The 17,417-nt window shown below is 62.2% G+C and overlaps 2 protein-coding genes across 3 annotated transcripts; one reads left to right on the top strand and one right to left on the bottom strand.

The window, feature by feature from the left end:
- Window positions 1-871: 871 nt before the first annotated feature.
- Window positions 872-7,326, bottom strand: SRMS (src-related kinase lacking C-terminal regulatory tyrosine and N-terminal myristylation sites). Its single transcript, XM_023183249.1, has 8 exons — window positions 6,971-7,326; window positions 4,318-4,439; window positions 3,363-3,529; window positions 2,490-2,631; window positions 2,213-2,371; window positions 1,504-1,685; window positions 1,254-1,410; window positions 872-1,065 (listed from the first exon to the last, which is right to left on the bottom strand). Exons 1-8 carry the CDS (start codon window positions 7,324-7,326, stop codon window positions 872-874), a joined length of 1,479 nt encoding a protein of 492 aa, XP_023039017.1.
- A 5,495-nt stretch (window positions 7,327-12,821) lies between these two features.
- On the top strand, window positions 12,822-16,273 carry FNDC11 (fibronectin type III domain containing 11). Of its 2 annotated transcripts, none has more exons than XM_023183274.1 (2): window positions 12,822-12,901; window positions 15,219-16,273. In XM_023183274.1, the coding sequence occupies exon 2, from the start codon at window positions 15,229-15,231 to the stop codon at window positions 16,198-16,200; it is 972 nt and encodes a 323-aa protein (XP_023039042.1). In that variant the 5' UTR covers window positions 12,822-12,901; window positions 15,219-15,228; the 3' UTR covers window positions 16,201-16,273. The 2 variants fall into 2 exon arrangements, with proteins under 2 accessions (XP_023039042.1, XP_023039043.1); XM_023183275.2 differs by lacking the exon at window positions 12,822-12,901 and adding an exon at window positions 13,762-13,868 and having other exon boundaries at window positions 15,219-16,260.
- Window positions 16,274-17,417: the final 1,144 nt, after the last annotated feature.

The raw sequence follows: 17,417 nt of genomic DNA on the forward strand, positions 1-17,417 counted from the left end.
GCCCCTGGAAATAGCCTCCAAGGGCAGCTCCCAGGCCACCAAGCCTCCCGGCCCACCCCTCCTGTGCCCCCTGGAACCCACCCAGGGAGATGGAATGGGCAGCTCAGGCAGCTCCTGCCAATGCCCTTGGGGTTCACACTGTCTAGCAGCATGATGTCCCGGGCTGGGGTCTGGGCCGCATGGGGACCGCTCCAACCTGCGTTTTCTAGCCACGTGGACGCCCATGCTCCAGCTCCTGGGTCTGGGTTTGGGGGCTGAGCCTGTGTGTGATGTGAGCCTGTGCACGTGTCTGAGTGGGTCAGTCCCAGCTTACTGAGTGCCGTGTGCATGAGTGGGTTTGTTCACAGGCCGCCAGCGTGTCTGGGAGGGGCAGGTGATGGTGCCACCCCGTGCCTACACACCGTGCACCCAGTGGGGTCAACACCGTGGTCTGCCTGGGAGCCAGCACTGGTTACTTCCACAAACCCAAGCTGGGACTGGGGAGAGAACTGGGCCTTTGGCTCTTGACCCTGGGAGGGAGTCCAGGGGACCTGGACAAGAGACACACTGGGCTCGGGTTCCCCGCCTAGAGCCTCCGAGGCTGCTCCCCACCTTCCTGTGCTGTTGTCTCTCTTGAGACGCCAGGGACACGTGTCACACTGCACAGAGAACATCAGCCCTCCACCGTCTGCACGTCTGCCTGGTGCACAAACACGTGTGCACACCGGGACCTGAGGCCCATGGCCACGTGTCTGCCTGGTGCACAAATGCATGTGCACGCTGGTGCCTGAGGCCCACGGCCAGAGGCTCCTCGGTCCGGCCCACCAGCAGCCCTTCGAGTTGACGCTCTGCAGGGAGGAGGGGCTGGCCTGGTGGAGCCCGGAGCCCTGAGTCACGTGAGGACTCGCGGAAGGCATCTGTGGATGGCGTGCAGCTTCTCCCACAGCGCGGCGAAGGAGGGCCGTTCCTCGGGGCTGCTCCTCCAGCACTCCAACATGAGCACATAGACCTCTGCCGGGCAGGCAGCCGGGCGCGGCAGCCGGTACCCTCGCATGATCTGCTGCAGCGTCTCGTGGTTGGTCATCCCTGGGAGGCGCGGGGCAAGAGCTGCCTTGATTCTGCCTGGGGGTCCCAATGGAGGCCTCCCATAGCCCCCCGTGTCACCTGCCTGCCCTTGGCCAGACCCTCTAATCCCCTGCTAACAGCGTCCAGGCCCGGGGCCAGTGACTACTGGGCAGAGCCTGCCTCCTCCCTGCGGCTGCCTGGGGACGCACCTTCGTAGGGACACTGGCCATAGGTGAAAACCTCGTACAGCAGGACGCCAAAGGACCAGACGTCCGACTTCTGGGAGAAGACACGATAACTGGCCGCCTCAGGTGCTGTCCACTTCACCGGGATCTTGGAGCTGCTTCTCGGGGAGTAGATGTCGTCCTGGGGGCAGGGAAGGCCTCTGGTTGGACAGGTGGACTGGGGCCCCCCTCACCCACCCCCTCGAGCAGTCAGGGGCCCAGAGCCTCCGCTGACCTTGAGCAGCCGGGCCAGGCCAAAGTCAGCCACCTTGCAAGCCAGGCCATCGTCCACAAGCACATTCCTGGCGGCCAAGTCCCGATGCACGATGCGCTGCCCCTCCAGGTAGTTCATGCCCTCAGCCACCTGGCAGGCAAAGCCCAGGAGCGGCGGCAGACGCAGGGCCCGGCCCTCGGGGCCTGCAGGAGACAGCGTGGGGCCTTTCAGGGCGCAGGGCCAACAGCCAGAGAGGCCGGCGTCCACCCACGTCACCTTCCCCCATGCCTCAGCCTCCTCATCTCTAAGACGTGATAAAGATGGCGTGGCTGGCTAAGGCTGCAGGAAGCCCCGAGTGAGACAGGGGGAGGGTGCTGTACTCACCACGGTGACCTGGCAGCTGGCCCAGGCCCCTAATAAAGACCAGGGCAGAGAAGAGCCAGAGGCTGGGCTGGGTCCACATCCCATTAGACCAAGGCTGATGACCCAGATGGGACCGCACTCCCCCAGCCCCAGCCCCGGAACCACAAGGCTCTGGCCTGGCCCAGACCTGGCCCCAGCCCTCTGTTGGCTGGAGACCAGACAGGGGTGGGGTCTGTAGCCGGGGCCACCTGCTCCCGGGAGAGAGGCCCGGTTCACCTCGGAAACCCCTGCAGGTTCAGCTCTGCACCGGAAGGGAAGGGACGGCTGCAGGCGCGGCAGGGCCACGTAGCCCCAGGGAGGCACTCACTGCCCAGGAAGACCTGCAGGTTTCCCTTGCGCATGAGCTCCGTGACGATGTACACAGGCTCCCCGCCCGAGCACACCGCGTGCAGCCGGATGAGCCGCTCGTGCCGCAGGCCCTTCAGCGTCTGGATCTCCTTGGCGAGGTCGGCGAGCTTCATGTCGGCTGCGAGACAGGGTATGGCTCCAGGATTGGCCCACGCCACGCACACCACTGCCCCAGGGCTTGAGGGCTGGACAGCGGGTGTGGGGCCCGGCCGTGGCGCAGGATCTCGGGGCCTCACCTGACTTGATGACCTTGATCGCCACGGGCAGGGAGCCCAGCCACAGGCCTTCCCACACCTCCCCAAAGTAGCCTTCACCCAGCTTCCTCCCAAGGGCAAATTCGGAGTGTGGTCGCTCCCACGCATCCTGCCACGGAGCCTTCTGCAGGGAGCAGAAAAGCAGGGAGCTCAGCGCCCTGCCCGCTCCCCCCAGGAAGTGTAGGCAGGGAGGCTGGTCAGCATGGGCCCCTGTGCTCTGTCCCAGGCAGAGCCCCCACACCAGGCCTCCAGCGGGCACCCCCGTCCCCAGCACACACTCACCCCACCCTGGCCGGGACAAAGGGGAGTGGGTGCTGGACTTGGAGGCCCGGCCCAGCCCTGCAGGTCTCATTGTTCTGGGGCCTAAGTGGCACCTTTGCCCCAGCCGGATATCCGTCTACAAGTGCTCATTACTGCTGCTGGCCGGGCTGTCATTATGAGACCAGAGAAACCAGATTGCTGCCCTGGCCCTCAGGGTGGCTCACATTGGGGACAGTCCCCGGGATCCAGCAGCTCCAGCCCAGGTGCAGCATCTTGTGATCCGCGTCTCCTCCCACAACTTCCACCCTTGGGGCCCGGGGCAGCCTTGAGTGCCTTCCCCAAACTGGCCCCACCCTCCTGGCTGTTCCCCTGCAGAACCGGGCACTGCTACAGGTCTCCTCTCCCCACTCCCAGCCCCCCAGGAATCCCAACAGCCCTCAGAGACACCAGCAAAGAGCAGCATGTGCAGGGGCCGCTGGGATGCCCCCGTGTTCCCAGGCCTGGGCAGGGGCTTTGAGACACGGTGGGGAGGAGCACCGAGAACAGGGCCAGGCCTCAGGCCAGTGTGGGGCAGCTTGGCAGGCACAGGCCCACCTGACGCACGCAGGGCTGCAGCAGGGGGCTCTGGATCAGCTTCCAGTTGGCCGTGTAGTAGGTGAGGAGCTCCTCCAGGCTGGGAAAGAGCCGTCCCTTCTGCAGGTAGAGGCTGCCGTCGGCTGCCGTGGAGACCCGGTAGTGGCAGACCTTGGCCTGGGCCCGGACTAGGAAGGGTTCAGAGATGGAGAACCCTGCCTCGGCTGCCAGCTGCCCCGACCCTCCCACCCCAGAGGATGCTGGCCACAACCCACCTAAGGGGTCTGGCTCAGACCTAGCTGGGGACCCTGAGATGGTCAGAGCCGTGTGGAGGAGGGAGTGTGGGCAGCCACAGGCTGGGGCAGGGCAGCGAGAGGGGTCCAGGTTGGAGCTTTTCTGCTGACAGTGTGCGCAGAGTAGGCACTTAATAAATACTTGTAGAATGAATGAGTCCATGATTCAGTGAATGAATGAATGAATAAGGAAGGAAAGAAGGAAAAGGTGAATGAATGAATGAATAAGCAAATGAATGAAAGAATAAGCCAGTGAACAAATCAGTGAATAAATGAGTGAATGAGTGAATGAATGAATGAGTGAATTAGTGAGTGAGGAGTGAATGAACAAGCAAATGAGTGGATGAATGGATGAATGAGTGAATTAATGAGTGAGTGAGGAGTGAATGAACGGTGAATGAACGATGAATGAATGAGTGAATGAGTGAGTGAATTAGTGAGTGAGTAATAAATGAACCAGTGAATGAGTGATGTTATAAATGAGTGAGTAGATGAATGACTGGATGAATGAATGAATGAATGGGTGAGTGAGCAAATGCAGGAGGTGACAGGCATATCTGCCGTTGGGCCCTCAGTGGTGCCGGGTGCGATTCAGGACCCAGCACTGCCTAGAGACCAACCGCCCCAAGGTCAAGAGCACCGGCCCGGTGGGGGACAGAGGCAGGAGGGGCTGCCCCAGGTACCTGACAGTGAGTAGCCCCCGAGGCTGCTCTCGCTGGGCCGGATGAGGAAGGCCCCTGGTTCGTTGGGTGGGGAGAGGAGCAGCTGCTGTGCCTGGGTCCGGCTGACTCCGCTGAAGTACCAGCTGAAAACAGCAGGTGCAGCAGTCACCTTGCAGGCCCCTCAGCCGGTGGCCCCACGTGCTCTCCTCCGTGCTGGCGGCAGGGCTGAGCCCGGCGGTCCCACTGCCTCTCAGGGAGAAGGTCCACCCTGTGGCAGGGCTGGAATCCCAGCTCAAGGTCTGCACTGCCTCAGCTCCCATCCTCCTGCTCAGCCCTGAGCGTCCTCACCTTGGCTGTGGGCTCTCCGTTAGCCCTGCTGGGCATGACCTCCAGTTTCCTGTTCATAGTGACCACCAGCCCCAGCCACAGGTGAACAGTCAGCCCTGGCCATAAGCCATAGGCCTCCAAACTCGGCTTCGCTGAGCCCCCGCGCGGACACGGAGCCGACGGCCTGATGAGCTGCCCGGAAGCACTGTTGGGCTGTTGGTGTGGTCGTACAGGGCCACAGGCGCCACCTGGCTGGGCACAGCCCACCTGCCTCAGGCAGTTGGTTAGTGGGGGTGGCCCATGCAGAGCTCTGTCCTGAGGAGGCGGCCTAAGCCAGGCTGGGCAGGAGGTCAGGAGGGGCAGCCAATGGGCGGCTGCAGGGGGGTTGCTGGGCGAACGTTCAAAGCATCCTGCATCCTATTCTGAAGAGCTGTGCCCAGTACAGGATGGCCCCAAGCCCACTGGCCTCTGTCCACACAGACACACCCTCCGAAAAGCCAGGTGGAGGTGAGCCCACTCTGAACATGGTGGCATGGTGGCCGGGAGCTCCCAGGCACCCACTCCTTAGATGTCCAAACACGAGGAGCCCACACCGGGTGTCAGGAGAGGGGCCTGCTGGGGCTCCCCTGTCCAGATGGGTCACCCACCAGGTCACATCTACTCACTCCTGGGAGCCAGAGGCATCCTTGGAAGGAAGACAGAAATGCTCCCAGCCCCACCTCCACTACTTGTCTCAGCTTCTGAAGGCCAAGGCAGGGACTCCACACCTGACTCAGCTCCCCCCCGCCACCCCCAGCTTCCTGGGACCCAGGGAGGGATGCCGGCCACTCCCCCGCCCCAGGGCACACCCTGTAAGCACCAGAAGGAGGAAGCAGAGTGAGCCGGGGGTCAGCGTGGGGCTGAAACCACCCGGGGAGCGGGACTAGGAGAGGACCCAAGGCGGGCCTCAGAGTCAACACAAGATTCGGGGCTGGGGTACAGCCATGCCATCCTGGGCAGATGTGGCTGCTGGAACTCAGCAAGACGGAGGACAGTCTGGCACCCCTCCCCCGGGGACCTGGGGGGCAATGGGGGCAGCAGGAACAGAAACCGACAAGGCCAGGGCCGTGGGGCTGGGCTGAGGTTGAAGGGAATGAAGATGGAGACAGGGAGAGCTGTGGGACCAGGCACCGGGAGGCGGCGGCCTGACACGCTGGCTCCATGGATGCTCTGTCAGCCAGGGGCCCTGCCTTCTGGGGTCAGCTGGCAGGGAGACGCAACCCTCTCAGGTGTAAAGGGACTCGGGCCCCTCCCAGCACTGCGGAGTGTGGGCACGACACACACGTGTTTCCCCGACACATCGCCAGCCCCTCTGACACCCATATCAGGGCTTGGGGTCGGAGGTGGGCCCCTGTGCGGATCCTGAGATGCAGGGGATGCGCCTGAGGTCTCTCCCTGGGGCGTGGGGCCAGGTCTCTGGAGCTAATGACACCTGAGTGTGGTTAGTCTTTTAATCTCCAGCCTAGGCTTTAGCTTTGCCTATGGACCCCACTGCTCTACCCCGAGCCCTGCCCTCCAGGAACTGCGAAGGGATCTGTCCCCACCCCTGCGGTGACTGTGAACCCCTTCCCATCACAATGGCTGCTGGCCCCCCAACCACTGCTCAGGGCAAGCGAGGCAGGTGTGGGGTGAGGGCCTGGGGCCCCTCGGAAGACACCTTCCTATGACTCTGGCTTCACCCACCCCATGTAACCCTCAGGACAATGTGTGAGCGCCCAGGGTCCCCCAGGAGGCTGGAAGTGGCCCTGAGCAAGGCTGACCCCGGAGGTCTCCAGGGCTCAGGCCTGGCCCAGCTGGACACAGGACCAAGGAAGCTGCTCAGAGCAGCTGCACTGGGCATCTGGACTGGGTGCCTCTGCAGCCCCTGCTCACCTGCCCTCACCCAGAGCTCCTGGAGCGTGAGCCCCTGTGTCATCTGGTGCCTCCCAGCCCCCAGCCCCTGCCCTCCAAGGAGTGACCACTCCACGAACACTGGACTCCCTGTGTGAGGGCGGGGGGGCCTGGCCAGCCAGGCAGGGTCCTGGAGGAACCGCCCGCTGGGTGCTGGGCTGGTGCAGCTGGTGTCCCCTGGACCTGACCAGGCCTGTGGAGCCTCCTCTCCCTCCTGGCAGCGCACAGCAGACTCTGCTGTGTTCCTACCCTACCTGCCGGCCCCAGGCCCATCAACTGTCCCTGAATGAATGCATGGGTGAACGAATGAATGAACAGATAGCCCCGGACATGCGGTTTCAAACTCAAAATCCTGCCCTTTTTCCAGACTCCCCAGATTAGGGCGAGGCAGGCTCTGACTCCAGGTCGAGGTACTCACGGTTGGTCTGAGAGCGTCTCGGGAGAAGCCTTGGCCACATGGGTGATGGGCACGAGCCCGGCGCTGGGCTGGCCCGAGAGCCTGCGCGCCAAGATGTAGCCGCCCCCCTCCTCCAGGGCGCAGAGCCTGTCCCCGCGGCGGACACTCAGCTCCTCGCCGCGCCGCGCCGCGAAGTCGTAGAGCGCAAGGAAGAGCTGCGGGAAGGGGCCGCAGGGCTCCGCGGGGAGCGCGGGCACTGGGTCGGCGTCGGGGTCCGTGGACCCGGGGGTGCCGTGGTCCGGCTCGCCGCCCGCAGGCCAGATCTTGTCCCAGAAGAAGGACAGGAAGGCCAGCCGCCTCCTGAGGAAGGGCTCCATCCCCCCGGGTCACCGCGCTGGGCCCAGGGCCATGGGAGCCCACGAGCGCGGCGGAGGAACTGGCGGGGCGGTGGGACCTGGTGTCCAGCGCTCCCGGCACCGGCCGTGGGGCGACACGGGACCCCGGCCCTGTGGTCACTCAGAGGTCCCCTGGATCCAGGAGGCACACCGTTCCCACTGGCGTCCGGGCTGGCGTTCGGGCTGGGTGGGGCGCAGGGCGGACCCCCTGCCTCAGACACCCCGACAGCCCCTCCTATTCGACCTCCTTGGCGTCTGGAGTGCACGGTCCCCTCCCCGATCCCAGGGCATAGGGCAGCTTCGGCTGGGGCTGGGGCGGGGGCAGGGGCTGGGGCGGGGGCAGGGGCTGGCTCCAGGAGGGGCCTAGGAGGGCGGGGTGGGCGGGGCCAGCCTCTCTCCTGCCCTCTGCAAGGCCCAGGCAGGCGGAGTGGCTCTGCCCACCCAAGCCCGGCCCATGCCCAAGAGCACCACAGTCCATCAGCCACCGTGCCGGCGGAGAAGTGGGGGGTCCACGGAAGGGCGCTGCTGTTCAGCACCTGCAGTGGTTGCCAAGCCTGAGCTGCCCTTAGGTGAAAAGTGCTTGCTTACTTAAATGTTGGCCAGATATTTTAACATCGTTAACCCCGCACCAGGCGCTCAGCCTCCGGCCTCTACAGCGAAGGCCAATGACAGGCGAGTGAGGGGGCTGTCAGCACCCCAGCTTTCATGCAGTAAAACGAGATGCTGATTGCGGGGAGCTCGGCCGCAGGCCAGGCTGGAGTGGGGTCCTAAGTGGGGGTGGGGTGGGGACCCATCTGCAGTCTCTTGCTCCTCTCGCCGGCCTCCCCCCAGCAGCCCCTGCAGCACCTGGGTGGCCTTCGTGGAACCTCATACCCCTTCCCCACATCTCACACACATCAATGCCCACACTTCATGTGTGGGTTGAACACATCCCTCCAACAGGCATGACCAGTGTCCAGCCAATGACAAGCCCCTCTCGCACCTGCCTGCCCTGGAGCCACAGATGGGCTTCTCAGCAGTCTCACGTCTGGGGACTGGTGTGTGCACTGTGGGGTGGCAGTGACCCCCGTGGCCTGGGTCTCAGGGCACCCCAGCGGCCAAGCTGTGTCCGAGCTGACGGCCTGGAGCCAGTAGGAGCCCTGGGAGGCTGGACATCGCCAGGCTCAAGGCAGGCTCTGCCCCAGAGAGGTGTCCTGCTGGGAGTGGGGGAGGGTGTTCAGAAATGTGGATAATTGTAAATACTAAATTGGGGGTGGCCTTTGAGGGGCCCCAGCATCTTCTCCTCCCTTCCCCAGCGCCGTCTCCTCCCCTCCCCGGGCGCTGTCTCCTCCCCTCCCTGGGAACCTTCTCCTCCTGTCCCCGGCCGCCTTTTCCTCCTGTCACACATGCAGGTGGGGGTTTTGCCCACCAGTTTCTTTTCTTTTACATTTTTTTTTTGCAACAGGGTTTCACTCTGTCTCCCAGGCTGGAGTGCAGTGGCACCATCACGCCTTACTGCAGCCTCGATCTCCTGGGCTCAAGCTATCCTCCTGCCGGACTACAGGTGTGAGCCACCATGCCCAGATAAATTTTTTATTATTTGTAGAGGTGGGATCTCACTGTGTTGCCCAGGCTGGTTTTGAACTCTTGGCCTCAAGCGATCCTCCTGCCTCCCACAGTGCTGGAACTACAGGCGTGGCCACCAGCTCTCCTAAATCCCCCCCAGGACATGACTCCTCCCTCCTAGAACACCAAGGCCACAGAGCCCCAGGGAGGCCTCCTCAGGTGGTGGAAGGCTCCTATGCTCACCACACTGGGGTCAGGTGTTCAGGGCACTGAATGCAGATTCCTCCCAGACACTCCCTGTCCCTTAGAGCCACGGGATCGTGGCATAAGACTCAGCACATTCCATGCCCAGCCGGAGCCAGAGGCAGGCCTGGCCGTGGGGGTTAGGGCCCCATTGGGCCTCTGCCCAGGCATGTCTCACCCCCACTACCCCACCGGCCCACAGATCAGCTCCCCACATCCGCCCCATCTCCCTCTCCTTGCACCTGCTGCCCTTGCACTGCACACATGCCACGGTGAGTGCGGTCGGCAGGCAGCCAAGGCTAGCTCCATCCAGCTCCTCCCCGGTGGTCCTCAGAATCCCCGGCCCCGCAGGCCCAGCTACCCTGTCCCACTGCCCTCCAAGCTGTGCCCGCCCATCCACCCCTTCCTCACCTCACCCACCAGGTGCAACACAGCCCAGTGTAGGGCCCCTGCCGGGTGTCCGTGTCAGCAGCTCCTTCCCTGCCTGCTGTGCCCTCACCCATGACTTACCTCCTCCCTCAGCCCTAACCGGATAGGTGGCACAGAGGGGAGTGAGGAAAGGGGCCTGGGCACAGGATCACTTTGGACGGGGTCAGGAGACTGGGGCTTGGCCAGGTGAGGCGGCTCACTCCTGTAATACCAGCATTTGTGGAGGCCAAGCAGGAGGATCGCTTGAGCCCAAGGGTTCAAGACCAGCCTGGGCAACATACTGAGACTCCCATCTTTATTTTTTAAAAAAGAAAAGGCGGGCCGGGCATTGTGGCTCAGGTCTGTAATCCCAGCACTTTGGGAGGCCGAGACGGGCGGATCACAAGGTCAGGAGATCAAGACCATCCTGGCTAATACGGTGAAACCCTGTCTCTACTTAAAAAAAAATACAAAAAACTAGCTGGGCAACAAGGCGGGCGCCTGTAGTCCCAGCTACTCGGGAGGCTGAGGCAGGAGAATGGTGTGAACCCAGGGGGCGGAGCTTGCAGTGAGCAGAGACCGTGCCACTGCACTCCAGCCTGGGTGATAGAGCGAGACTCGGTCTCAAAAAAAAAAAAAAAAAAGAAAAGGCTGGGCACGGTGGCTCACACCTGTAATCCCAGCACTTTAGGAGGTCAAGGAGGGTGCATCACCTGAGGTCAGGAGTTCAAGACCAGCCTAGGCAACTATGGTGAAACCCAGTCTCCACTAAAATACAAAAATTAGGCATGATGGTGGGCACCTGTAATCCCAGCTACTTGAGATGCTGAGACGGAAGAATCACTTGAATCTGGGAGATGGTGGTTGCAGTGTGCGGAGATTGTGGTGCCACTACACTCCTGCCTCGGCAGCTGAGCGAGGCTCCGTCCCCCCCCCAAAAAAAGGACCAGGGCTGCAATCCTGCTGTCAGACTCACTGGCCACATGACCTTGGGCACACAGTGCTGAACCGCCCTGTGCCTCAGTTTCCCCATCTGTAAGAGCACTGAGCTTACAACAGTAGTGAGGATACAGACCAGGAGGATGGGGTGCAGGCCCTTCCTAGTGTTTAGATGGAGGCTGGTGGCAGGAGCTCTGCCACTTCAGGCCACCCCCAGCCAGGTTTATGCGTCTGAAGGGTACAGCTCTGAGGGTCTCAGCAGTCAGGGTGCACTCTCTCCCCCATGATTGGCCCCACTATCCGCAGGCTTCACCATCCTCAGGGCGCAGGGAAGCTGTGTCTACCAGGGACAACAGACCCAAAGTGTTCACTGCACATGCCCTGGTGGCCACAAACAGGGTTGAGCAAGACTGAGCACAAACTGGCCCCTGGTGCCCAGCAGTGAACAGGAGTGACCATTGGCTCTGCACAGAGAGGACTATGCTGAGCCCAAGAAGCCAGTCCCAAGGCTGCATACTGAAAGCCTGCACTGACAGGACATTCTTGAAATGACCAGACAGAGCCAGAGAGATGAGTGGTTGCAGGGCTAGGGAGGGGTGGGAGGGAGCAGCGTGGCCATAAAGAACATGTCAGGGTCCCATGGGGGTGGCACTGCCCTGCGTCTGTATCAGTGTCAAGGTCCTGGCGTGACTGTGTACTGCAGTCTTGCAAGATGCTACCACTGGGGACGCTTGGTAGAGGGTAATGGTACCTCTATGTTACTTCTTACAACTGCAGGTAAATCTACAATTATCTTAAAATTAAAAGTTTAACTTTATTATTATTATGATTTTTGAGACAGGTCTCTGTCTTACTGCACCCAGGTTGGAGTGCACAGCACAATCTCAGCTCACTGCAATCTCCACCTCCTGGGTTCAAGCGATTCTCCTGCCTCAGCCTCCCGAGTAGCTGGGACTACAGGCACGCGCCACCATGCCCAGCTAATTTTTGTATTGTTAGTAGAGACTGGGTCTCACTCACTATGTTGGCCAGTCTGGTCTCGAACTCCTGACCTCAGGTAATCTGCTTGCCTCAGCCTCCCAAAGTGCTGGGATTATAGGCGCAAGTCACTGCGCCCAGCCATTATTATTCTTTTTAGAGACAGGGTCTCCCTCTGTTACCCAGGCTGGAGTGCAGTGGCACCATCCTGGCTCACTGCAGCCTAGTCTTCCCAGGCTCAAGTGATCCTCCAGCCTCAGCCTTCCAAGTAGCTGAGACCACAGGTGCACACCACCACACCCAGCTAATTTTTCGAATTATTTGTAGAGACGGGGGTCTCCCTATGTTGCCCAGGCTGGTCTCAAACTTCTGGCCTCAAGGGATCCTCTCACTTCGGCCTCTCAAAGTTCTGGGATTATGGACCTGAGCCACCCAGCCTGGCTAAAAGTTTAACTTTAAAAAATTAGATTAGAGGCTGGGCGCAGTGGCTCATGCCTGTAATTCCAGCACTTTGGGAGGCCAAGGCAGGCGGATCATGAGGTCAGGAGATCAAGACCATTCTGCCTAACATGGTGAAACCCTGTCTCTACTAAAAATACAAAAAAAAATTAGCTGGGCGTGGTGGCGGGCGCCTGTAGTCCCAGCTACCCAGGAGGCTGAGGCAGGAGAATGGCATGAACCTGGGAGGCGGAGCTTGCAGTGAGCCAAGATCGTGCCACTGCAATCCAGCCTGGGTGACAGAGTGAGACTCCATCTCAAAAAAAAAAAATTAGATTAGAAATCAGAAATTGAAAGAAAGGGGATAGGGTGGAACCCAGGGGAGGGCAGACATCCAGGACGTGCCTGGCGCCAGAAGAGAAGGGGAGGCTGCTCTGCCCCCACCCTGCTTCTCTGTGAGTGGCCTGCAGGGTGGGGGGTAAGGGATCTAACTCCTAGTGCTTCCCAACCCTCTGTGTCAGACAGCACCCCCTTCTCCAAACAACCTGGCTTTGTCCCCTGGAGCCCTAAATAACAATAACAACAATAACAATAGCTGACATTTATTGAGATCCAGCCCAGGCAGGGAGGGCAAGGCAGAAACAGCACCCAACAGGACTGGGCGCGGGGCTCACACCTGTAATCCCAAAGGATCAGAAAGACCCAGGTGGGAGGATCACGGGGGCCCGGGGGGTGGAGGCTGCAGGGAGCAGGTGGAGACTGCAGCATGGTGACACAGCAAGACGCTACCCACCCACTTCCTGCCAGGCCTAAACCCCTGGGGCCTCCATGCACCAAAGGAAAGCTCTTCCGAGGTGGGGTCGCCGGGAGGAGGGGGGAGCTCAGGTTACAGAAGAGCCTGGGAGGGGCTCAAAGACGCCCATCCTGGAAGAGGCCCCAGCACTGACCTCCGTGGTGATGGAGATGAGGAGGATGGAAAGTGTCTTCCTCCAGCATCTTCCTGAAGGTGAAGGAGGGGCACCTTGGGGTGTCTGAGATTGTGAACCCCGGAGAACCCCAGGTAGCTGGGGTGTGCTGTGGGGGAAGGGAAGGATCCCAGAGGCCCTGAGCCCAATGGAACAGATACAGACGGGACCAGATGGCCTCAGAGCTCCTCTGTGGGGCTCCCTGGAGCTATGAAGACCCCATTTATCCAGAGTCAGGTCGGGGCCTGAGCTTGGGCGGCCCCAGGTGGGAGACCCCTCGCCCCGTACGGAAGGAGCCCGTGGTGGGAGGAGCCTGTGGTGGGAGGAGCCTGTGGTGGGAGGGGCCGTGGTGGGGTGAGCCCGTGGTGGGAGGAGCCTGCGCTGGGAGGAGCCTGTGGTGGGAGGGGCCGTTGCGGGATTGGGGGGAGCCTGTGGTGGGAGGAGCCTGAGGTGGGGGGAGGCCGTGGTGGGAGGAGCCTGTGGTGGGCGGGCCCTTGCTGGGCGGAGCCGCCCCTCTCCTCTGCGCTGGGTGGTCCATGTGCCAGGTTACCGGGCCCTTCCTGGCTCCCAAATTACTCCGAGGGATTCCGAGGAGTGCACTAGGACTAGGGGGTTGAGCGGTAACCCCCTCCCAGTCACCCGAGGCTCCTGCGCCCCGCTGGAAGCCGGGGGTGCGTGGGGACGGGAACCCCACTTGGAGCCCGGCTCTTGGACCAGCCACCCGAGGTGGCCCCCAAGTCGGGGATGCGGGCCCCCAGAAGTCTGGGGCTCCCCAGGAAGCGACGCGGATGGAAGATTCCTCGGCTCGGGGTCCTGGGTCCCCACCCCCGCCCAGCCCCTGGGCCGCAGCGTCACAAAGGCCCCGGTCCCCAGGGCAACCCACGGAGCGCGGAGGGAGGCTGGGCTCTGGGAAGTCCGCGCGCGGCTCCGCTTCGGAGGCAGGACAAGTGGGTGCGGGTCTGGGGCGGCGGCGGGGTCTGGGAAAGGCGGGCTGGGGGTCTCGGGAAGGTAAGGGGCAGGCAGAGCGGCCGGGGACGTGGGCCTAGGGGAGTGTGGGGGAGAAGGTAGGGAAGCGGGCCTGGGACCAGGGGTGTGTAGGAAGCAGCGAGGGGTTCGGAACCGCTTTCCAGGGTTCACGACCAGCCCCTCTGGGTTTTCCACCTGGGCAGCTGCTGGAGACTGGAAAAATCTCTCACAGGTCACAGAGGCACGATTTCCCTCCAGTGGTGAAATCTGCCCCAGCCTCCAGGCAGAGCAGGGCTTAGGCCTGGGGTCCCGGGGACCTGCTCTCAGCTAGCACCTCACCCAGCACCTCACTCTAGACACACTCCCTGCCATCCCCAGGGTCCTGTTCTCACCCCACTGCCCCAGGAAGGTCAAGGGTTGCCCGTTTGGGCGTGAGGCAAACATGGCTTGCCACCTACCTGTGTGGCCTTGGGGAACTCACACTACTGCTTAGCTCTCATTTGCGGTTCATCCCAGGCCCTAGTGGCTGTGACAACCTGAGATCTCCAGGGTTGCTGGGAGCCGGGGCAGCAGCCAGGGTGCGGCTTGCTCTCAAGGGAGCTGCGGCAGAGCCTGGGGCCACAGCTGCACTCAGCCGGTGCACCCACAGACACAGGGTCAGACTTGGCTCAGCACTGGGCTGAATCCCTGGATGAGAGCAAGAACCAAGCGTCTCAGCCTCAGGCTCCATCTGGGAAACGGAGTGTTGCTTGTGGAGTCTGTGAGCTCACCAGGGACAGGGTCCCGGGTCCACAGCGAGGGCCCACAGCGTAGGAGGAGGGCTGCACCTCCGGGTCCAGGCCTTGCCTCCCTCCTCCCACGCTGACTGGCCAGCTGGCCTAGTCTTTGGTGATGCCCGTCTCTCTGCTCTACGACTGCGATGAGGCATAGAGAGTCCCCAGGGAGAACCAGAGTGGGAAGATGGCCCACGAGTGTCCCTAAGGGGGGTTCTGTGCTGCTTAGGATCATGCTGTCCCCTCTCCACAGCCCTGAGGGTGCCAGCATCCCCTTTCAGTACCAGGGCTAGGAACTGGGGCCCTTGCCAGGCCACCGGTCAGGGCTGGGGTTTCTGCCCTGGCTGTTCTGGCCAGAAGTCCGCAGTCCTAGCTCTTCCCTGTCCTGTCCTGCAGGCCACCAGTTGTCAGTAGAGGTTTATGCTCCTCAGCATAAACTGTGTCCAGATCTGTAGCCTGCCCATCCAGCCCTCCAGGCAGCCTCTTCCCAGCGAGTTGTGCCCCCTGAGGAAGGACAGAGGCCCAGCATGGGGGCAGTGGGCTGAATCCATCCCCCGAGCGTGCCACTGCCCAGGGGAGGCCAGCCTGCCCGGCAGTTGACACCCAGCCCTCCCCCCAGCTCCCGGATAATGAACTCCCACGTGGTAGGCCTGGGCCTGGACAAGATGAAGCTGGGCAATCCCCAGTCCTTCCTGGACCAGGAGGAGGCAGATGACCAGCAGCTGCTGGAGCCAGAGGCGTGGAGGACCTACACCGAGCGCCGCAATGCCCTGCGTGAGTTCCTGACTTCGGACCTGAGCCCGCACCTGCTCAAGCGCCACCACGCCCGCATGCAGCTGCTGCGTAAGTGCTCCTACTACATCGAGGTCCTGCCCAAGCACCTAGCCCTGGGCGACCAGAACCCGTTGGTGCTGCCCAGCGCCGTGTTCCAGCTTATCGACCCCTGGAAGTTCCAGCGCATGAAGAAGGTGGGCACAGCTCAGACCAAGATCCAGCTCCTGCTGCTCGGGGACCTGCTGGAGCAGCTGGACCATGGCCGTGCTGAGCTGGACGCCCTGCTCCAGTCGCCGGACCCACGGCCCTTCCTGGCCGACTGGGCGCTGGTGGAGCGGCGGCTGGCGGACATGTCGGCCGTCATGGACAGCTTCCTGACCATGATGGTGCCGGGACGGCTGCACGTCAAGCACCGCCTGGTGTCTGATGTCAGTGCCGCCAAGATCCCGCACATCTGGCTCATGCTGAGCACCAAGATGCCCGTCATGTTTGACAGAAAGGAGTCGGCGGCCCACCAGGACTGGGCCCGGCTGCGTTGGTTCGTCACCATCCAGCCGGCCGCCTCGGAGCAGTATGAGCTGCGCTTCAGGCTGCTGGACCCACGGACGCAGCAGGAGTGCGCCCAATGTGGCGTCATCCCCGTGGCTGCCTGCACCTTCGACGTCCGAAACCTGCTGCCCAACCGTTCCTACAAGTTCACCATCAAGAGGGCCGAGACCTCCACACTGGTGTACGAGCCCTGGAGGGACAGCCTCACCCTGCAGACCAAGCCGGGGCCCCTGGAGGGGCCCGCCCTCAGCCACTCTGTCCGAGAGATGATTTTCTAATATTTATCCACTAATAAAGAGGAGTGTAAATGCACATACGGAATTAAAGACACAAACCTATTTATGTTTTAAAGGCAGCAGCCACCAGTGTTTTTCCTGGCTCAAAACATGCCAAGCCCCAGGCCCGACCTCCCACGACAGCTGAACCTGGAGCAAGAAGTGCCAGCCCCTGACACCTGGGGGCCTCCTCCCATGACGAGAGCTGCTCCACAGGGCCTCTGCGGTCCCAGCCCCCGCCTCTCCTCGCCACACCCATCACCATGACTGAGCTCTGGCCTTCCTTACCCACCTTCCTGGCTTGGGGGCCTCCCTAAGGGGATGAGACTTCTAGGCCACAGTGCGTCCCACCACCCCAGCCCAGCCTCGAGTGCTCATTAGCACCCCTAGGAGGCAGCAGCCAGCACCACTAGGGATCCCTGGCTATGAGCAGCTCAGCTGTGCTCCGCCCACCGTTTGTTCCTCAAGGGCCTTCCCAGCCCCGAGCTCCCTCTCTCCTCCAGGATCAACTGCTTTTGCTAGGCGTCCAGCCTCTGCTTCCCACCACCGCTCACCTTCAGGACCGCAGCTGCCCCTTCCTCCAAGAAGCCTTCCCTGGCTGCAGGCTGGTGAGGTCCCCAAGTCCCCCTTTGCTAGAGGTGCCTTCTCATCCTCTCTGCAGGCACTTCTCAAGCTATTGCAAACTACTGTCTATTTCATGACGGCCCAAGAATAGATGTGGTCTTCAAGGCAGGGCCCGATCAGCACACCAAGGAGGCCACGGTCCGGGAGACCCCATGCTCTGCCCCTCCCTCCACAGACGCCCAGAACCTCTTTTCCCACAGTGACCATAGTCCCCACGACCATCTGAGTCCTGAGCTGGCTCTGGGAGACCACGGGAGCCCCTGTGGATGCAGCCACGAATGGGCCAGGTGCGGAAGGACCCCAGCTCACAGCGGCCAGGGGGTCCTGGGGAGCAGCTTCAAAAGTGGGACCAACAGGACAGCCAAGGCTGGTGGCCTCAGGGACTTTGGACTTGGCCAGCCTGGTGACACCAGAGCAGCTCCGGAGCTGTGGCCTGTCCTCACCACACCAGGCACCGTCCCTCCCCTCCCGGCACAGGCAGCCCAAGCCACCAGCCCTGCAGGGGGGGTCGCCGCCCTCCCCACGCCCTGCACCCAGTGCTCTGCAGTAGGCCCTCGACGGCCTCCACGGCCGCGTCCCAAAACCGCCCTCCCCAC

The sequence above is a fragment of the Piliocolobus tephrosceles genome, chromosome 20, assembly GCF_002776525.5.
Source record: "Piliocolobus tephrosceles isolate RC106 chromosome 20, ASM277652v3, whole genome shotgun sequence".
Lineage (NCBI taxonomy): Eukaryota > Metazoa > Chordata > Mammalia > Primates > Cercopithecidae > Piliocolobus > Piliocolobus tephrosceles.

What these genes read in the sequence shown, in the direction of transcription:
- FNDC11 (XM_023183274.1), top strand. Translation starts at nt 15,229, where the DNA reads ATGAACTCCCACGTGGTAGGCCTGGGCCTGGACAAGATGAAGCTGGGC.
- SRMS (XM_023183249.1), bottom strand. Translation starts at nt 7,326, where the DNA reads ATGGAGCCCTTCCTCAGGAGGCGGCTGGCCTTCCTGTCCTTCTTCTGG. An exon ending in CGGGGGCTACTCACTGTCAG is followed by an intron (nt 3,530 to 4,317) that starts GTACCTGGGGCA and finishes AACCCTTCCTAG; the next exon opens with TCCGGGCCCAGGCCAAGGTC. An exon ending in CCTGCAGGTCTTCCTGGGCA is followed by an intron (nt 1,686 to 2,212) that starts GTGAGTGCCTCC and finishes TGTCTCCTGCAG; the next exon opens with GCCCCGAGGGCCGGGCCCTG.